General features: G+C 53.6%; 1 protein-coding gene and 1 long non-coding RNA gene across 2 annotated transcripts in view; one reads left to right on the top strand and one right to left on the bottom strand.

Annotated features, from left to right (window-relative positions):
* CDH22 (cadherin 22) overlaps nucleotides 1-19,563 on the top strand; it is a 135,375-nt gene that overhangs the window by 95,095 nt on the left and 20,717 nt on the right. The window contains exons 6-8 of the mRNA XM_024238983.2: nucleotides 102-295; nucleotides 2,726-2,979; nucleotides 13,768-13,904. Coding sequence (XP_024094751.1) covers nucleotides 102-295; nucleotides 2,726-2,979; nucleotides 13,768-13,904 — 585 coding nt within the window. The remainder of the gene's footprint in view (nucleotides 1-101; nucleotides 296-2,725; nucleotides 2,980-13,767; nucleotides 13,905-19,563) is intronic.
* Nucleotides 6,076-12,492, bottom strand: LOC129052136 (uncharacterized). The gene is made up of 4 exons (XR_008516968.1): nucleotides 12,046-12,492; nucleotides 11,021-11,218; nucleotides 7,045-7,327; nucleotides 6,076-6,510 (listed from the first exon to the last, which is right to left on the bottom strand). It is a non-coding gene; the product is annotated as an uncharacterized LOC129052136 (long non-coding RNA).

Genomic DNA, 19,563 nt, shown 5'->3' with positions numbered 1-19,563 from the left:
CCATAGAGGCTCACCTGGGCCCCCTTGTCCCCTCCCGCACCACTGGCAGAGGCTGGGGTAGGGGCTGCCTTCATCCCTGCTCATGGCCGTGTCCCCCACAGAGATGTACCAGTTCAGCATCCAGGAGTCAGCCCCCATTGGAACGGCCGTGGGACGTGTGAAGGCTGAGGACTCAGACGTGGGAGAGAACACAGACATGACTTACCACCTTAAGGATGAGAGCGGCAGCGGCGGCGATGTGTTCAAGGTCACCACAGACAGCGACACTCAGGAGGCCATCATCGTAGTGCAGAAGGTGCAGCTGCCTCAGGAGGAATGGGGGAGGCAGGCCTCAGGGGCGGGAGGATCAGGGAGGCCTCCGGGCAGCCGAATACCCCCACCTCACTCCACTCAATGGATTAGTTCTCTCTAGAGGTCCAGGACCAACCTAGAAAAACACTGATAGTATCATTCCTCTTTTGCAAACCAGGCATAGAGAGGTGAAGTGACCTGTCTGAGTTGCACAGCTGGTTGTCAGAGCCGGGGTTCAATCCAGATGGGAATCCACACCCTCAAACACTCTGATGTGTGCTTCACATCCTTGCCAGCCTCTTCACACTCCTCATTGCCTTTAATCCTCATGTTTCCCTCTGAAGCTGAGGTTACTAGCCTCATTTTTATAACTAAGAAAATAGAGGCTGAGAGAGGTAAAGGGGCTTGACCAAGGTCACACCTGTAAGGCACATGGTAGAGATTTGAACCCAGGTCTGGTGACTCCAAAGCTCTTTCCTTCCTGAGTCTAACAGCCTTCCTTACCCACTGGCTGGCCCAGGAACCAGAAACTAAAACTGCAAACTCAGCGATCCCTAGGGAGGTCAAATAAAGAGGCAAAAACCCATCTTCCAGGATTTGGTTAGGGGCTTGGCAACTCAGGGCTGCAAAGGCCATTAAGACCACCTACTCCGACCCCACTCTCCCATGGGAGGTCTAAGTCCCCTGCACTGGCCCACAAGTGGTCATAGGCCTTTGTTTGTATATCTCCAGCGACAGAATGCTCACTTTCTGCCACTGTCCAGCTCTTCTTCCTCCCATTCGGCCGGCATCGGTCTCCTTAAATCTGTGCCTGTCAGCCTGAGCTCTGCCTTCCAACATCTGCCCTCAACAGTCCTTCTTTCACTCAGCAAGCACATAATGACCCGCTCTTTACCTGGCATTGAGGACTTGAGGATAGAGAAAACGCCCAGTTCCTTCAACTCCTTCCCAGAGGATAATAATATAATAGCTACTACTTGTGATAAAGTGCTTGCCACGTGCCAGGCACCCTTCAACTCCTTTCTGCGTATTAACTCATTTGATCCCTTCATCAACCCTCTGAGATGCTGTTATCGTTCATTTTATAGATGAGAAACTGAGGCCCCAAGAAGTTCGGTAACTTTCCCAAGGCCATGCATCTAGCATCGTTTAGTAGGGATACAGGCTCGGGGGTCCAGCTCTAGAATCTCCCTTTTTTAAGCACTAGTGGTTTTCAGTCTTTTGATCTCCATTCATCCTTAACTGTTAGATGAGCCCATTTTACAGATGGAGAATTGGAGGCCCAGAGAAACCCAGCTTCACAGAGCAGCAGAATCAGTCTTCAAACTTAGCCTGGGGACTCCAGCACAGCATTTGCTCTCATCCCCTGGGCTGCTTAATCTCCCCCACCCCCAGCTCGCAGGCCCCCTCCAGCCGCCTACTCCACCAGTGGCGCCTAGGGTGTCTCTGCGGAGTCGGTGATGGCTCAGGGAGCAGATTGATGGCCTGGCTCCAGAGTCCATCGCTCACTCCTAGGCCAGGCCACCGCCTGCCTCCCTGCATCCCGATTTCCCAGGCAACAGGCTGGAGGCAGGACACGGCTGTTTTTGCTGCTGGAGAAGTTGGGGGTGGGGGATTCTGAGAGCAATGGGGGGACCCCATACACAGGGCAGGCACCTGCCTGTGAGTCTCCTGGAAGGTCACTCTTGCCAATCAGATCGCTCCCCCACCATGCAACTGAGGTCCCTGCAGCTCCACGGCATGGCTATTTTTCATTGCTATAGGCAGTGTCTTTAGACGGCCAGAGCTAACACACAGCCATGGAGCTCATTCATCAGAGGGTCACCCATTAGCACCCCCCGATAAGAAGCACAGGCTCAGCATGGATTTAGCCGGATCTCAGAGGAAAGCTCTAAGGCAGCCCGGCTTATCGGGCTCAACTCACATTAGTTGCTAACTCCTGCATACCAGGGAATCCTGGCTCTGCTAGTGACTCACTGCCCGGTGACTTGGGCAAGTTACTGAGCCTTTCTGGGCCTCGATTTCCTCATGTGTAAAATCAGATCATAAGAATACAAGCCTCTTAGGGTTGATGTCAGGTTGAGTTAATATACTTAAAGCACTGGCACACAGTAGGTGCTTTGTGTTCGTGAACTAAACTAATGAAATATGCCGCCAACACTGCGCTGGAAAGCAGGAAGTTTGGGTGCTCAGCACGTTAGCCTGGAGTGGCTGTGTCCCTAGGCAAGACTGTCCTCGAGGAGCCTCAGTTTCTCCACCCATAACCCACCGGGTTGGTCTGGGTCAGTTCTGCAATGCAGCCCAAGCATCCCTGCCGCGCCTGCTGAGACAACGTGTGACCTTGGCCCAAACCCGCCTGCCTTGGCCTCCCTCGTGAAGGCCTCAGTGTCCACCAGACCCCACCCACTAACCGGCCCTCTGCTCCCTCCCCCAGCGCCTGGACTTCGAATCCCAGCCCGTGCACACCGTGATCCTGGAGGCCCTCAACAAGTTCGTGGACCCCCGCTTCGCCGACCTGGGCACGTTCCGCGACCAGGCGATCGTGCGCGTGGCCGTGACCGACGTGGACGAGCCCCCCGAGTTCCGGCCGCCCTCCGGCCTCCTGGAGGTGCAGGAGGACGCGCAGGTGGGCTCCCTGGTCGGCGTGGTGACGGCGCGGGACCCCGACGCCGCCAACCGGCCCGTCCGGTGAGACCCCCGCCCGGGGCCGACGCCTGCTGCCTGCTATCCCGCCATCGCCCCCGCGGACAGACTGCGGGCAGAGGGGAGGAGGGCTGGGGCGGGCAGGGCCGAAGGAGGGGGCTGCGTGGGGGAGGGAGGCAAGGAGAGAGGCGCACAGGGGTGGAGAGAAACAGTCACGGAGCCAAAGGGCCAAGGAAGCAGATGTGAGAACAGTCAATGAGACAGGCAGGGGAGCCAGGCCAATGAGGGAGAGAACCAGGAGGGACAGACACAGAGGCGGGCACTGCACTGGCGGGGTCTCCGCGCTGCTGGCTGCAGCCACACTGGCTCCCTGATCTCTCGACTGGGCCATCCCTGTGCCCAGGACTCCCCCAGTCTTCTCCCTGCACCCCCCTTCCCTCTCATCATCTCCCTTGGTGTTCCGCTAGACACCTCAAACTTAAGTTCAGAACAGGGTTCCTGGTCTCTCCACCAAAAGAAAAAAAAACACCAGTTTGCCTGCCATCATCTCCATCTTGGGAATGACAGCTCTATCCTTCCAGTTGTTCAGGTTAAAAACGTTGGAGACATCCTTGCCTCCTCTCATTCTCTCATGCCTGCCTTCAATCCATTAGCGAATTCTGCTGTCTCTACCTTAAAAATGGATCCAGAATCTGACCACTTCTCACCACCTCTGCTGCTACCACCTCGGCCTGGGCCACCGTTTTCTCTCGCCTGGAGTATTGCAGTTGCCTCCTTGCTGGTGTCCCTGATTCTGTCCTCACCCCTCTTTAACCTAGAATTGTTGCAGGAGCCAGCCTGATCCTGCTCAAATGCGAACCAGAGCCTGGCCCTGCTCTGCCCAAGCGCTCCAAAGACACCTACTAGGCTCAGAATAAAAGCCCAAGCCCTTACAATGACAGCTCTGGCCTCCCTGGACCTCTCAGACCACACCTCCCACTCCTTTCCAGTCCACTCTGCTGCAGCCACACTGGCCCCCTCACAGCCTTGCAAACACACCACGCTCACCTGCACTCTGGGCCTGTGCTACAGTGGATCCCTGGGCCTAGAATGTTCTTGCCCTAGTAGCCTCCATAGTTAGCTCTCTCACTTCCTCCAGGTCTTTGCTCAAAAGTCATCTTCTCAGTGAGACCTTCTCTGACCGCTCTTCCTAAAATTTCAACTCCACCCCAACCCCTAGCCCTGACACTTCCTATCCCCTGTCTTCCTCTGCTGCTTCCTTATTACCTTTCATCACCATCTGACGCGCTACCTGCTTTTCTGATTACCTTTTTTGTCTCTCCTACTGAAAGGTAAGCTGTCTGAGGGTAGGGATTTACATCTATTTGTTCACCACTATACCCATAGGGCCTAGCCCAGGCCTCAGCACTCAGTGGACACGTGCTGAATATGTGGTGAATTAATGATATGTAAAAATAGAGGCCGGGCGTGGTGGCTCATGCCTGTAATCCCAGCACTTTGGGAGGCCGAGGCTGGCAGATCACCCGAGGTCAGGAGTTTGAGACCAGCCTGACCAACATGGTGAAACCCCGTCTCTACTAAAAATACAAAATTAGCTGGGTGTGGTAGCGCACGCCTGTAGTCACAGCTACTCTAGAGGCTGAGGCAGGAGAATCGCTTGAACCCAGAGGCAGGGGTTGCCGTGAGCCGAGATTGCACCATTGCACTCCAGCCTGGGCAACAAGAGCAAAACTCTGTCTCAAAATAAATAAATTAATTAATTAGTTAAAATACACTAAAAAAATAAAGACTGAAAAAAGAGGCAGATAAACAGATTCACAGAGATATAGAGAGACCAACAATGAGAGGAAGAGATGGAGAGAAAGAAAAGCCCATAAAAAGAGGACAAGAAGGACTGACCTGGCAATGTGGAAACAGAAGGGCACCTTGGAGAGGAAACCAGAAAAGGGAAGAAATGGACACAGACACAGGCAAGCCAGAGGCAGAGCAGGGATGGGGCAGCTGGGGTCCCTGGAAGGGTCTGGGAGCTGTAAGTGTTGGGGAGTCTCTGACAGTAGCCTAGGTTGGAAGATGTTCAGATAGAAGAGGAGGGAGGAAAGGTTGTAGAAGAAACTGATCCAGAGGAGGAGGTTAGGGGCTGGGGGGATGGCCAGTGTTAGAGGGATGGGAAGGAGGCACTGGGACTCCCTGATTCATTCCCAAAACCCCTGTACCTATTCAATGAGTAACCCCTCAGCTGACTATGAGCCTAGCCCTGTGCTGTGCATTGAGGAGAGGGGGAGGGAAAGTTTATTTGAGGACCTCTGCATTGTGCAACTCCAGAGGGCAACGTTCCCGTCATTGTCTGTCTGAATGGCTCTATAAGGATTGTGCAGTGCACAGCCTGTACAACCTTACATGGCAGCCCTAAGTGAGACACACAGATGCTATCCTGCTTAACTGTTCATGGACTCTCAGACTGGGAGATAGCCCCAGGGGTCTGGGAAGACTTCTGAAGGAGGCAGGAATTGACCTGAGCTAGGTATCTGGGTATGGTGTAAATATGAGGAGAGGCACATTCCAGACAGAGGAACAGCTTGTGCAGAGATATACAGGAAGAGGAGTGGTTGGTGTGCCTGGGGAAGAGCAGACTGTGATCACTATAGGGGGCTGGGGAAGATGAGGCACAAAAGTGAAGTCTAGCAGGGCCTCAGAGGCAGGCCGAGGAGCTCAGACTCTGTCTTGAAGCCGAGAATGCCCACGCTGCTTTCACTACACTCGCTGCCAATGCCATCCTGCCACTGCCTCTGAACTCCACCACTCCCTTCCACCCGGGCTGGTGGCACAGTCTCTGAACAACCCCCTTGGCCTCTGGCCTGGGCCCAGACCTCTCCAGGAAGGGCACTGTCATCCCCGTTTGTCTGGGAGTTGGGCCCAGGGAGGGGAGGAAGATTCTGCAGGCTCTCCCAGGGAGGTAAGAACACGGAGCGGGAGGCGAGTCCTTGGCCCCAAGTCAGTCCTCCCATCTGCCAGCTCCCCTCCTCTCCAATTCCACTCTCCACGCCCCCTCTCAGTCCTCTCCCTCCTCCCCGCGTTGACTCCCTTCCCTACTGCTTTTATCTGCACTGAAAGGGCCAACTTTGAAACCTGCTTCTCACCTTCTTTCATCTCTCTTTGCCGGCCCCTTCCCTGGGGCTCCTCAGATGTGGAGGCAGTGAGGAGCTGGAGACTGGTCCAATTTAACACCACAAACATTTACCCAGCTCCTCCTCCGTGCCAGGCCCTGAGCCAGGCCTGGGGACACCAAGATAACTCAACCAAGGACAGAACTGGGGTGGAGCTCCCAGACTGTGGGGTACAAAAATGGAAACGGGAGGCCATTGAGGGGCTGTGGGAGACAGAGAAGGGGTCCTCACAGGCTATGTGTGCCGCCAGAGTCTAGCTCGCTCTAAGGGTTCCATTCTGGCAGCGCCTGCATTCTCAGGGTCACAGGCTTAGGCAGCAACTTGGCATTGAGTTGTGCCCAGCACTGTTCTGTGCAGTGAGGAAGCAGAGATGATAAAACAGGATCCCTGCCCACATGGAGTTTGCCTTCTCCTGCAGAGAGATAAACAGCAAATGGTTAAATGGAATAACTGCTGAAAGCACTATGAAGAAAATAGAGTGATAGGATAAGGAGGGATTGGGGCCACAGAGGGCCACTTTGAATTGAGTGGTCAGGGATGTGACACATGAGCTGAGATCAGAATGATGGGGAGCCATCCATGCAAAAATGTGAGGGAAAGCATTCCAGGTAGAGGGAACAGCAAGTAGAATGGCCCTGAGGCAAGAACAAGCTTGGCGTGTCCCTGGAAATGCAGACATGAGGTGGCATCCTGGGAGACTTTGCCTAGCATGGTTTGCAGGGCACAGTGAGTGCCTGGAAATTATAGGAAAGCAGACAGTACAGAGAGATTTTTCTTAGCCTCTGCACTGGAGATAGTAGAAGGTGCCTCATATTACTACATTTACCCTTCAGAGGGTATTGTACTCATTTGACAGATGAAGAAACTGAGAGTCAGAGAGGGGAAATGACTTCCCAAGGCCACCCAGCTCAAAAAGGGAAGCACCGGGGTTTGACCCATGACTCACCACTTCCTGAATCCAGCCTTTGGCCATTTCACTCCTGCTTCTTACTCTCCTTGTGGTTAGTGCAGTTCCTAAACTTGTGCAGTGTCCTCCCCTGTGCACTGGCCACAGAGATGATGGCCTCAGACATGGGCCAATGGGAAGGCTTGGCCCGTGTGAACGAATCCAGTGACAGGTCCAGGTCCAAGTAGGCTTGGGCTAAGGCAGGGGTTTGAGGAGCTCCAAGGAGGGGTGAGTAGTTTATGCACCAGGAAGGGGAGTGACAGAGGTTTGCCCCAAGAGGCCCCTGCAGGGGGACGAAGAGGACAAGGCTTGGAATGGGGAGAGTGTGCCCCAGGTTGGAGTGATGGGGAAGAGAGATGGCAGGGACAGAATCATGGAGCCAGGAGGTTAAGTTCAGGAGCAGCGAAACCAGCTGGACAAGCTCACGACAAGGGACAAGGGGGCACTTGGAGACAGGCTGCGAAGGACATTGAATGCCACATGAAGAAGTGGGACTTTATCCTGTAGGCAGTGGGAAGACTTAGAAGGCTTTAGAAGGAGGGAGGAAAGTGTTCAGATGGGCCCACCTCTCAGTTAGGCAGGTTTGCAGATAGACTGGTCATTTATCAGCCCAGCCATGTTCCTACCTAGCCCCATTGTGAGTCTCCTTTGAGCATCAAAAACAGCTAGTCCACGCTACAGCAGAGGAAGCAAACACTTCATTTCTCCACCCAGCACTCCACAGTGTGGTGCAGCAGAAAGTGCAAGGGCTTTGGAATCAGAGGAGACCTGGGTTCAAATCCCAGCTCAGTTGTGGAGTCTTGGGCAAGTCAATGCACCCCCTCTGAGCCTTGGTTTCCCCATCTCTAAAATAGACATCATAATAGCATGTGCCTCGTTCATAGGCATTAAATGTCTGCCACATACCAAGTTCTGTGCCTGGTACTCTCAGGGTTGGAAGAAGGATTAAGTGCTTAGCATATAGCAGGCCCTCAAGAAATGGTCATTACCATTTTTCTTGGTGGTCTGCACACCCGTTTTTTCCCTTTCATTCTGCAACTAGTATTAACCACATACAATTTTCCAGGCATCATGTGTGGGCTTTTCAGTATATGCCTAAAGGGAGTGGGGGAAAAGAGTCACAGATAGGGTGGAGTGAGCAGAAAGGAATCCCTTGGTTGGGACAGTGGAGCAGGAGGCAGGCTGCTTTGTTTTGGAAGAGGCTCCCCAACTACACCCCGACACACACACACACACACGCGCACACACACACACACACGAGCAGCTTGGGCGGCAGCTGCATCATTCAGTCAGCTGCATGTATGTTCATGTACTCACACACAGGCACACCAGAAAGCCTGTATGTGCATAAGCCTGCAGCCTTCCCTATTTATTATGCCTGCATGCATTATATATGCACATATTTATGTAGAGGAAAACCACATGTGCACCCCAGCCAGGAAGCAGCACCCTCCCCATTTTCTCCACCCTAACCTTGACAACAGCAGCATTTTGTGCTGTTGCTAACACATAGAAATGCCAGCAGGTGTACCTGGCTGGCTCCTTATGAGGATGCTGTTAGACCTCCGGCTCTGAACAGACATGGGAGCTTGGCTCTGCCACTAACTAGCCCTGTGTGACCCAGGGCAAGGTACCTGGCTTCTCCGAGCCTCAGTTTCCTCCTCTGTAAAATGAGAGTGATGACAGTATCTGAGGATTCGAAGAGCTCATGACACAAAGTCTTGCTCAACAAAGAAAAGTAAGAGCTAATCTGTACACCAAGAACCATCTTAAGGATTTCTTGGTAGTCACTTGTCCGAACCTCACAACCAGCCTGTGAGGTAGGTATTACTATCTCTCTCTCTTTTTTTTTTGAGACAGAGTCTCACACTATCTCCCCAGCCAGAGTGCAATGGCGCGATCTTGGCTCACTGCAATCTCTGCCTCCCGGGTTCATGCGATTCTCCTGCCTCAGCCTCATGAGTACCTGGGATTACAGGCACATGCCACCACACCCAGATAATTTTTTGTATTTTTAGTAGAGACGAGGTTTCACCATGTTGGCCAGGCTGGTCTCAAACTCCTGACCTCGTGATCCTCCTGCCTCAGCCTCCCAAAGTGCTGGGATTATAGGTGTGAGCCACCGTGCCTGGCCTACTATCTCCATTTTTAAGAGGAGGAAACTGAAGAACAGAGAGATTAGGTGACTTGCCCAAGGTCACACATCTAGGTTTCAAACCTAGGCAGATGGGCATCAGATCTGCACCCCTAAGCACCATTCCCAGGCCTCCCTTGCATGTGTGGGTGCACACACACACGAGCTGCCACAAACTCATGTTCTCTCCCTATTCCCCCAGCCTCACCTGTTCTAGTTCCCCTTGCTGCCCTTCAGGTTGTTGTCACCAAATGAGAAGCAGGACTGCAAAATTTAAGCAGAACCTTCTAGACCCACAGCTTCCTGCTGTCCTTCTCAGACTACTGTGTCCCTACATGGTACCTCCCCGCCCCCAGACATGCAAGCCACACACTGGGTTGGGGGACTCCTGTGTACTCCCTGCCAGGCATCTCTGAATAATAATTAGAGTGACAATAGTTCCCATTCATGGAGTAATTTTCCTGGAACTCAGCTAGGCACCTTACATGCGTTTCATTCTCCCGACAACTCACAAAGTAGGATTATCATCTCTATTTTGCTGGGAATTAAAGATGGAAGTAACTTGCCTGGGGGCAACGCAGACCTGGATCCAGACCCAGGGCTGAGCTGCTGCCTCTTGAGCCGCTGCTCAACTATAATGCACAATCTCACACACACAGGAACACCACTCACATATTCACGCCACACAAAACACACACTGACCACCCACAACACAGACCAAATACACAACCCATGCGAGCACTACACGTGAGCTGCACAAGCTTCGCCCCCACCCCACCCCTCCACCCCTCAGTTTGCCAGGCCACAGTCCCTGCCACACACTGCTTCCTCCCACCCATCCCTGCTTCCCTCCCACTCGCTCTCTGGCTCCCTGAGCTGGAACAAAAACACCTGGACTCAGCCAGCCAAACTGACCCCCAGCCCCAAGTCTTTAGCTGGTTAATGGCGGGTCCCCACTGCCCCCGCCCTATGGCCTTAGGAACAGCTGCCTCCACTTAGATTCCAGCCCCTCCCTTCCCCTCGAGGAAAGAACAAAAGAGAAAAACAGGGAAAAGGAGAAGGAGGAAGAGGAGGAGGAGGAGCAGCAGCAGCATGGAGGGAGGAGAGAGGAGACAGCTCTGGGCCAAGAAGGGAGGACAAACAACAAGAAGGCAGTTGGCATCCTCCCATCAGCCCAGCCTCTCGCCCAGCCCTGACGAGGGATCAGGAGCCCAGGCTATGTCATGTCTCTGGTCCTCTCCTGGCCTCTGTCCTCCCACCTGTAGAATGGGAGGAGGTCTCCAAAGTTCTTTCCAGCTGAGCTGATGCTCAAGAGCATCCTTCAGCCTCCTTTGGACTCAGGTATCTGACGGGGCCAGGCTGGGGCAAAGGGGACCTGAAGCTTCATGCATCGAGGCTTTGGTTGGTTCAACTTTGGATGGGCTGTCGGTCAGGCTAAAAAGAACTCTGGCGGCCGGGCACGGTGGCTCACACCTGTAATCCCAGCACTTTGGGAGGCCGAGGCGGGCAGATCACAAGGTCAGGAGATTGAGACCATCCCGACTAACACGATGAAACCCTGTCTCTACTAAAAATACAAAAAATTAGCCGGGCGTGGTGGCGGGCGCCTGTAGTCCCAGCTACTCTGGAGTCTGAGGCAGGAGAATGGCATGAACCCAGGAGACGCAGCTTGCAGTGAACCGAGATCGCACCACTGCACTCCAGCCTGGGTGACAGAGCGAGACTCCGTCTCAAAAAACAGAACTCTGGGAGAGAATCCCCAATTTGGTTTCAAATTTCAGTTCTGTGACAGAGTCACTGTGCACCCTTGAGCTGGGCATCGGCATCACTAGCTTATGTTACCTTTGTATAAATAAGAAACAGGCCCCCCTTTGATACTTCCTGGTCTAGGACAGGTGGCTGGGCAAGCAGAAGGCTCACTGGAATTCACCCCCGCTTCCCCACTTCGGCCTGGTATCTTTGTGCATGACACAACCTGCACAACCATACTTGGCAGCTCTAAGCTTGGCAAGTTTCCTCTCTGGACCTCAGTGTCTTCATCTGTAAAATGGGGGAGATCACATCAGCCTCATAAGATGCCTGGCAGAGACCTCTTCTATCTCACTTGCCACGTTATCCCCAGAGTCTAGCACAGACCAGCACAGAGAAGGCACTCAATTAGTGTTTAGGGCATAAAGGAATGAATGGAGGGATGGTTGGGGGAGAAGCAGGCTCCAAACTGTTAAGTGCGTGCTAGGGAGGAATTATAATCGTGGGTCTGAACCTCCCTACCTACTTTCACCCAGGCCAGCGGGACTCAAGGTGGCCAGGGGCAAGAAGAATATGGGTTTAGCAGCTTAGGAACAGGATTGAGCATTAAACTGGGTGTTCGGGGGATCGGCTTATAATGCCCACTACACCCATAGGCACAGCCCTTTATAGTTTGCCATAGGCATTCACCTCCAGGACAGTAAACATGAAAAGCATAAGGACTGTCCTGTATGCCCCGCCCCTCCCCTAACACCACAATGTGGGGTGACTAGGAGTCATCCCCTTTTTCAAGTGAACAAACAGAAGCCAAGGAGTGACTTGCCCAAGGTCACACAGGTAGAATCAGCGGCAGAGGATTCAAACCCAGCTCTGACTGCTTTCAGACCCACGAAGTCCCACTGGGTGTCAATATCCCCATTTCAGAGATGGGGGAGTTGAGGCCCAGAGAGGTTTGGCAATGCAGCCAAGGCCTCACTGACGGGTCATCTCAGGGCTCTGAGCCCCCAGCAGGCAACGCTTCTGGGGTCCTCCCCTCCCCACTCTGGGAGACTACAAAAAGGCCCCTTTCCTCCTGCCTGTGGGAGGGGCCGGGTGGCTGCGCAGGGGCCCCTCCTTACCAGGCTGCTTTGTCCTGGCGCACAAGGAGTGCTTGCTTGGCATTCGAGGCCTTTGTCCGCGCGCAGCCTCGCGGCGCCCCCACCAGCATTATCAGCATGGGGAAGCGGCGGCCGGAGCTGGCGAGGCCTCTCTGGGCCGCCGCCGCCGGAGACATGTGTTGGACACGGGCCTTTAAGGCCTGGAGCCGCCACACAAAGGCCCGGGAAGAAGGCGGAACAAAGGGCTTTTTCACGCGGCAACTGAAAAGCTGCAGATTAGCTCGCGCGTGCTGCGCAGGCAGGAGGAGCCAGCGGCCGTGTCCCCAGGCCCCCTCCCACGGCACTCGCCCAGTGCGTGTCCCTGGGCGTGTCCACGCCGCGGCCCCCAGAGAAGCCTCCTAATGCCACAACTGCCCCCCTCTCCCCTGCTCAAAATTCCCCATTGGCTCCCCAGTACACGCCAACTGTGCTGCGCCGGTGTGTTCTGGTGCCGAATTCTCCCCACTTCCCGGTTCGAACCATTTTGCAGTGTTTGCCATTTCTGGGATAATTCTCAGCCGCCGCGCCTTTGCACCTTTTGTTTCCCCTGCCCAGAACGCCACCCACACTCCCGGTCTCTGCCTTCAAGCTCAATTCCAGGGCCATCTCTTAGGGAAAGATAAGAATCGGCAGGGTGCAGTGGTTCATGCCTGTAACCCCAACACTTTGGGAGGCCAAGGCGAGCGGATTGCTTGAGCTCAGTAGTTCGAGACCAGCGTGGGCAACATAGCGAAACCCTGTCTCTGGAAAAAAAAAAAAAAAAAAAATTAGCCAGGCGTGGTGGCAAGCACCTGCAGCCCCAGCTACTCGGGAGGCTCAGTGAGTCAGGAGGATCGCTTGAGCCCAGGAGATGGAGGCTGCAGTGAGCCGTGATGGCGCCATTGCACTCCACCCGGGGTAACAGAGTGAGACCCTGGCTAAAGAAAGAAAGAAAAGAGGGCCGGGCGCGGTCGCTCACGCCTGTAATCCCAGGCACTTTGGGAGGCCAAGGTGGGCAGATCACGAGGTCAGGAGATCAAGACCATCCTGGCTAACACGGTGAAACCCCATCTCTACTAAAAAATACAAAAAATTAGCCAGGTGTGGTGGCGGGCGCCTGTAGTCCCAGCTACTCGGGAGGCTGAGGCAGGAGAATGGCGTGAACCCGGGAGGCAAAGCTTGCAGTGAGCCGAGATGGCGCCATTGCACTCCAGCCTGGGTGAAAGTGCGAGACTCCATCTCCAAAAAATAAGTAAATAAAATAAAATAAATAAACAAAACAGAAAAGAGAGAGAGAAGAAAGAAGGAAGGAAAGAGAAAGAAAGAAAGAAAGAGAAAGAAAGAAAGAAAGAAAGAAAGAAAGAAAGAAAGAAGAAAGAAAGAAAGAGAGAGAAAGAAGAGAGTATCAGTGAGTCTAACTGTGCCAAGCACTTTGCCAGCTTCCAACCCTCACGAAAACTGCGGGTACAAATTATTAGCTCCATTCCAACTGAGGAAACTGAGGCTCAGAAAGGTTGAGGGCTGCCCATGGTCACAGCAGCTACCCATGCAAGTGAGATGCACACCCAGTTGCTTCCCGCTCCTCCTCGGTCGCAAGGGGTTTCTCTGCCCCTTGTGTGTGTCCAAGGCAGGCGGTCCCTCTCTTGGAGTGGGGTTGGGAGAAAAGGACATGGGCTCCATTTGGCACTGGGGCACCTTCAATCAGCCCTGCCCTGCCCCCCGCAGGTACGCCATTGACCGCGAATCAGATTTGGACCAGATCTTCGATATCGATGCGGACACAGGCGCCATCGTGACTGGCAAGGGACTGGACCGCGAGACGGCCGGCTGGCACAACATCACGGTGCTGGCCATGGAGGCGGGTGAGCTGGGCGCCACGCCCTCTCCAAGGAAAATATGGGGCCCAGGAGCAAAAGCTGAGGGGAGAAGCCAAGGGCTCGGGGTTACAGCCGAGGCAGCGCTGTCAGTCAAAGCCGACGGGGGAGGGGCCAAAGGTTGGGGTGGTGCAAAGAGAAAGAAACTAGACAAAGATCTCACAGGGGTGAAGGTAAGGGCAAAAGCTGATGGGTGCGAGTAAAGATCCAGCAGGGTTCCAAGTCAAGGGAGTAGGGCTGGTTCCAAGTCAAGGGGGTAGGGCTGGTCTCAAGCTAGGCTTTCTTCTCTCATCATTAATTGAGCATCTGCTACGTGCAAGCCCTGTTTTAGGGGCTGGGGATCCAGCCTTGAACATGACAGAAAAGCTCCTGTCCTCATAGGGAGAACAAGTCTATCAACAGAGAGAAAGCATGGACATAATATGTCAGGTGATGCTAAGTGCTAAGAAGAAACAAGGAGAGAAGGAGGCTGGGAAAGGGAACTGGGAGGAGGAGGTGCATTGCTTCTCTTAGGGGAACATCTAAGAGATGAGGAAAAGACATTTCAACAAAGACCTCAAAAGGGGAGGGAGTCATGCTGACATCTGGAGGAAGAGCATTCCAAGCAGGGGGAACAGCCAGTGCAAAGAGGCCCTGCGGTGTAATTTGCCAAGCACGTTGGAGGAACAGCAAAGAGGCCAGTGTGGTTGATGAGGGGCAGCGTGGTCAGCCAGAGCCACTGGAGAGTCTTTGGACTTTACTCCAAATGAAGTTAGAGTCATTGGAGGCATTTGGGGAGAGGAGGGATGTTCTCAGTCAGGGTACCTCTGGCAGCTGCATTGAGAAGAGCCTGGAGCCTGAGAGGGAAACGGGGCCTTAGCTAGAAGCTGAAAGCAATAGTGCTTGGGAGATAGGACCATGGCCTGGCCCAGGGCAGTAGCTACAGAGGAGGGGAGGAGGAGGTGAGAAGTGGCTGGCTTTGGGATATAGGCTGAAGATAGAGCCAGTGGAACCTGCTCATGGGCTGATGTCCTGGGGAGAGATGGAGAAGGGTCACGGATGACTCCAGGGTATTTGGCCTGAGTTTCTGGAAGAATATGTGTCTGTGTGTGTGTGTGTGTGTGTGTGTCTTTTTGGTGCAGCTAGGGAGAAATGTGAACTGGGAGAGAAAGAGAGAGAGCCCTGAGACATGGCATCCAGGTAAGTAAGGCTGTGGAGGTGAGGAGCTGAGAGCACTGGGAGAGAGGCCACAGGGAGTGCCCTCGGGCTTCCTCCATGCCCAGAGCAACACTGCCACTGCCATGGCCTCCACCTGCTCTCCCAATTTCTCTACCCCATCAGCCCTCAAAGTCTCAGGCATCAACAGAGCCACCAATAAGCAATCATGACAACAGGAATATGGTTGAGTCTCTGAGCTGCAGGCGTGTAGGCAACATTCAAACTCGCCTCTGCCCATCAGGACCCCAGGCCCCTCTGCCCCAGGCCCCTCCTGCCCCAAGCTCCTCCTGCCAGCCCTCTTCCTCCTCCCCTAGCTGCCGTCCCCCCATTTCCCAGGCCCCACTGGCCCATTCTGGGGTCAAGGAAGTCCCTAGGCTGAAGTTCCGTTCATCTCTTTCAACTGCAGTTTAAAAGGAAATACAAAGCTGGCTCAGACCTCATTGCCTGCTGCTCTGGAGCCTTTGAATCCACTCCTCCACCGCGTGAAAGGGAGATAACAAAGGTGGCTGGAGAGGAAGTGGCGGCTGGACTTGGGGGAAGAGAGCTCCCCCTCCTTGCCTCCTCAAACCTGTTCCCTGGGTAGCAACTGAGGCTCTGGGCTGCAGACGGAGTAAGAGAGGACTGGCCTTGCTGCTGGGCAGGGATGCCTCCTCTCCCTACTCACAGATACACACCCCCCCAACCCCTCTGCCACCAGCCTATCACTGGCCCAATGTCCCACCACCAGCAACAATCTCCTCTTGGGTTAAGCATTGTGCTTCTACCCAGTGGGTCTCTTTCAGAAAGCAGCTAGAATAGCATACGAAGCCTGTAAGGCTGCCATTTCATAGGAGAGAGAATTGGGGGAGGGGTACTCCTCCACAAACATTTTATAATTTTTGCTTCATATATATATATCCTGGCCTAGATGCTTTCTAGCACATACTTTATTGAATTATGATCAGTAGCATGATTAGCACCCATTTTCCTGATGGGAAAATTGAGGCTTGGAGAGTTTGGAAACTTGCTTGCCAAAGATGTGCACTGGCAAAGCTGGGATTTGGACCAGGTGTGCTTGGTCCCCACGGCATTGCTGCATGGCCTCCCTTTTCTCGGCACTCTCTGCTGTCCGAGCCCCACCCCCATCCCATCCATCAACCCCAGTAACTGACCGTGGGGAAGGAGATGTATCTCTGAAAGGAGAAGACTAGCCACTGGGTTCAAGACCCCCCTTCTTTGAGCTGTGATCCCCAGCCCCTGCCCACTCCTCACCCAGGATATTAATTAATGGGAAAAGGAATGGTTTTGCTTCAGAGAGCTGGTGGGAGGATCAAACAGCATAACTCATGGGAAGAACTTAGCCTAGTGGTTGGTGCTTAGTAAGTGCTCAGTTGATGGTATCTGTCGGTCTTGACTCTGTTCCGCGCCCTTTCTTTTGATGAGCTCATGAAATCTTCACCCCTAAGGGGTGTCCATTCTACTGCCATCTTCACTGTGGGGATCAGGAAACTGACTCAGCAAGGCGAAGTCATTCGTCCAGGTTCCCAACCCCAGCCTGCCTGACTCCAGAGCCCGGCTCTCCTCAGCTGCCCCTCCACTCCTGTTTCCCTGGTGCTGGCACAAAATCAAGAGCTCGCACAGGCCAGGAACAGTGGCTCACGCCTGTAATCCCAGTACTTTGGGAAGCCAAAGGGGTCAGATCACTTAAGTTCAAGAGTTCGAGACCAGCCTGGCCAACATGGCGAAACCCCGTGTCTACTAAAAATACAAAAATTAACTGGGCATGGTGGCACGTGCCTATAATCCCAGCTACTGGGGAGGCTGAGGCACGAGAATCACTTGAACCCAAAGGCAGAGGTTGCAATGAGCCAAGATCATGCCCCTGCACTCCAGCCTGGGCAACAGGCAAGACTCTGTCTCAAAAAAAAAAAGCTGTCACAAATAACTGACCCACTCTTCCTTTTCACCATCTCCGTGAGATTAGAACAAACTTATTATCCCCATTTTACAGATGAGGAAACAGAGGCTCAGGGAAGGACAGGGATGGCCCCAAGATCACAGAGCAAGTCCTGGCAGGGGCAGGCTCGACCCAAGACCTCCGGCTTCCCAGAAGCCAGCCGGATCCCCAGGTGCATGGCCATCGGGTCTGCCCGCCCAGCCCCATGCCCTCCTGCCAAAGCGTCCATTTGGCTTCCTCAAAAACAGAAGGGAAACTCAGAGGGTCACGGCGGCCCCACCTGCTCCCGGTCATAATAAACATGAGGTGACAAGAATCAGAGGGGAAATATTTATACACAGCGGCGGCGCTTGGTGAGCACCTCAGAGAATGTTGCACTCAGCCAGGAGCCGCCGCCTGTCATACTGGATTACCTCAAAGACTCCCGAGCCGCTTAGTATGCCGGCTCCCCTCTCCCTGAACTTCTGAGTCATCCATTCTGCCCGTGCAGACGCTCCTTCCACTGACATTATCTTTAACGTTTTGTAATCATGAAATATTAATGACCGATATTGAATTTAAAGTACAATTTGTGTCTGAATCCTTCAGTGGAAAGGGCAGTTGTAAAGGGACAGTCTTCAAAGTGACTGGGTGGGGGGAGGTCTAGGGGAGACTTGGAAAGCCAACACTGGGAGGGGGGAGTGCCAAGGGGTGCACCCAGCCACACTCTCAAGAGTCATCCAGCCCTAAGCTGATCTGGAGGGGTAATAGCTAGATGTCCAGAACAGCAAAGGGTTAACCAGACTCACCAGAAGCTTCCCCATCTGGGTCACCCCAGGCCAAGTCACGTCTCACAGCACCCTGCTTTTCCCTTCATGCCACAGAGCACGTGTTATGATTTTTAGATGCATCTGTGTGAGTATTCGTGAAGATCGCTCTTCCCTGGGAAACTGTACCTTCCATGAGGGCAGGGCCCAGTCTATACCCGCAGCACACACAGGCCAGGCACACAGTAGGCATGTGTGTTTACTGAATGGATGAATGAATGGGCTTGCGTGCCCAGTTGGAAAAACAGGAATGCATGATGGAGAAGAAATGCTTCTAGTCACAGGGTTCCCAGTTGGGTGGGCCTGGACAGGTCACTCCCCATCTTGTTACCTTGGTTTTCTCATCTATAAAATGGTGACAATCATACTTAGTTTATCGGATAGCTGTGACAATGGTAACTATTAATAATAGCAGCTCCTGGCTGGGCACGGTGGTTCACGCCTGTAATCCTAGCACTTTGGGAGGCCGAGGCAGGCGGATCACCTGAGGTCAGGAGTTCAAGAGCAGCCTGGCCAACGTGGTGAAACCCCATCTCTACTAAAAGTACAAAAATTAGCCGGGTGTGGTGGTGGGCACCTGTAATTCCAACTACTTGGGAGGCTGAGGCAGGAGAATTGCTTGAACCCAGGAGGTGGAGGTTGCAGTGGGCTGAGATTGCACCGCTACACTCCAGCCTGGGAGACAGACCAAGACTTCATCTCAAAAAATAATTAACAATAATAATAGCAGCTTCTATTTACTTAAAGCTTACAATATGCCAGGCATTGTGCTGAGTGCTTTCTATAAAACATAAATCCCCCAAGGATTAGAAATAATGTGCCTCAAGTGCCTAGCGCAGGTGCCTACTGTGTGCCTGACACACAGTAGGTGCTCTTAATAGTCAGGGAGAGAATCTGAGAGGAGAGGGAATGTCAGAGATGGTTGGCTCCAGCCCCATACCCATCCTCCAGCCCCATACCCAACCTGGGGAGACAGAAACCAAGGAAGGGAGTCCCCCCATGAGGCTTTCTGACTCCCAGTCTGTGCCTCTCAGAAGGACCACAGAGGAGGCCTAAGGAGGCTGGAGGAAGGGACAGGGATGAGGAGTGAAGGTCGCAGTGGGGTCTGAGCAGCAGAGAGTGCTAGGTTTCTCCTGCAGGGACCCACACACACACCAACAAGCCATGTACCCGCAGCCAGTGTTTTCTGGGGCCTCTTGTCACCCACCCCAGCCAGAGCTGGGCTCTGGGACCCAGTGATGAACGAGGCTTGGCCACTGACCTGAGAGTTCACGGGTGGGTGGGGAGAGACCCATTGACAGTCAGTGACAACACACAGTGAAAGTCATGGGGTCGCAGCGATTCCTGAGGAGCAGGGAGAGACTGGCCCACCCAGCGAGGGCCAGAAAACCCTTCCCAGAGGAGGGGACATCTATTTTTTTGTTTTTGTGTGTGTAGTTTTTGTTTGTTTGTTTGTTTGTTTGTTTGTTTTTGGTAGAGAGGGAGCTCTTACTGTGTTACCCAGGCTTGTGTCCAACTCCTGAGCTCAAGCAATCCTCTCACCTTGGCCTCCCAAAGCACTGGGATTACAGGCATGAGCACCAGCACCTGGCCAAGAGGACATCTGAGTTGGGTTTCAAAGGCCAAGGAAGTTTTTCCACGGGCAGAAAGGGGACTCAGGTGCTCCCGGCAGAAAGCCCCCTGTGTGCAAAGCCCTGGGAGCTTGGAT

This window comes from Pongo abelii, chromosome 21 (genome assembly GCF_028885655.2).
Source record: "Pongo abelii isolate AG06213 chromosome 21, NHGRI_mPonAbe1-v2.0_pri, whole genome shotgun sequence".
Classification (NCBI taxonomy): Eukaryota; Metazoa; Chordata; class Mammalia; order Primates; family Hominidae; genus Pongo; species Pongo abelii.
Note: the sequence above shows the minus strand (reverse complement) of the source record. Positions and strands in the feature narration are given on the sequence as shown.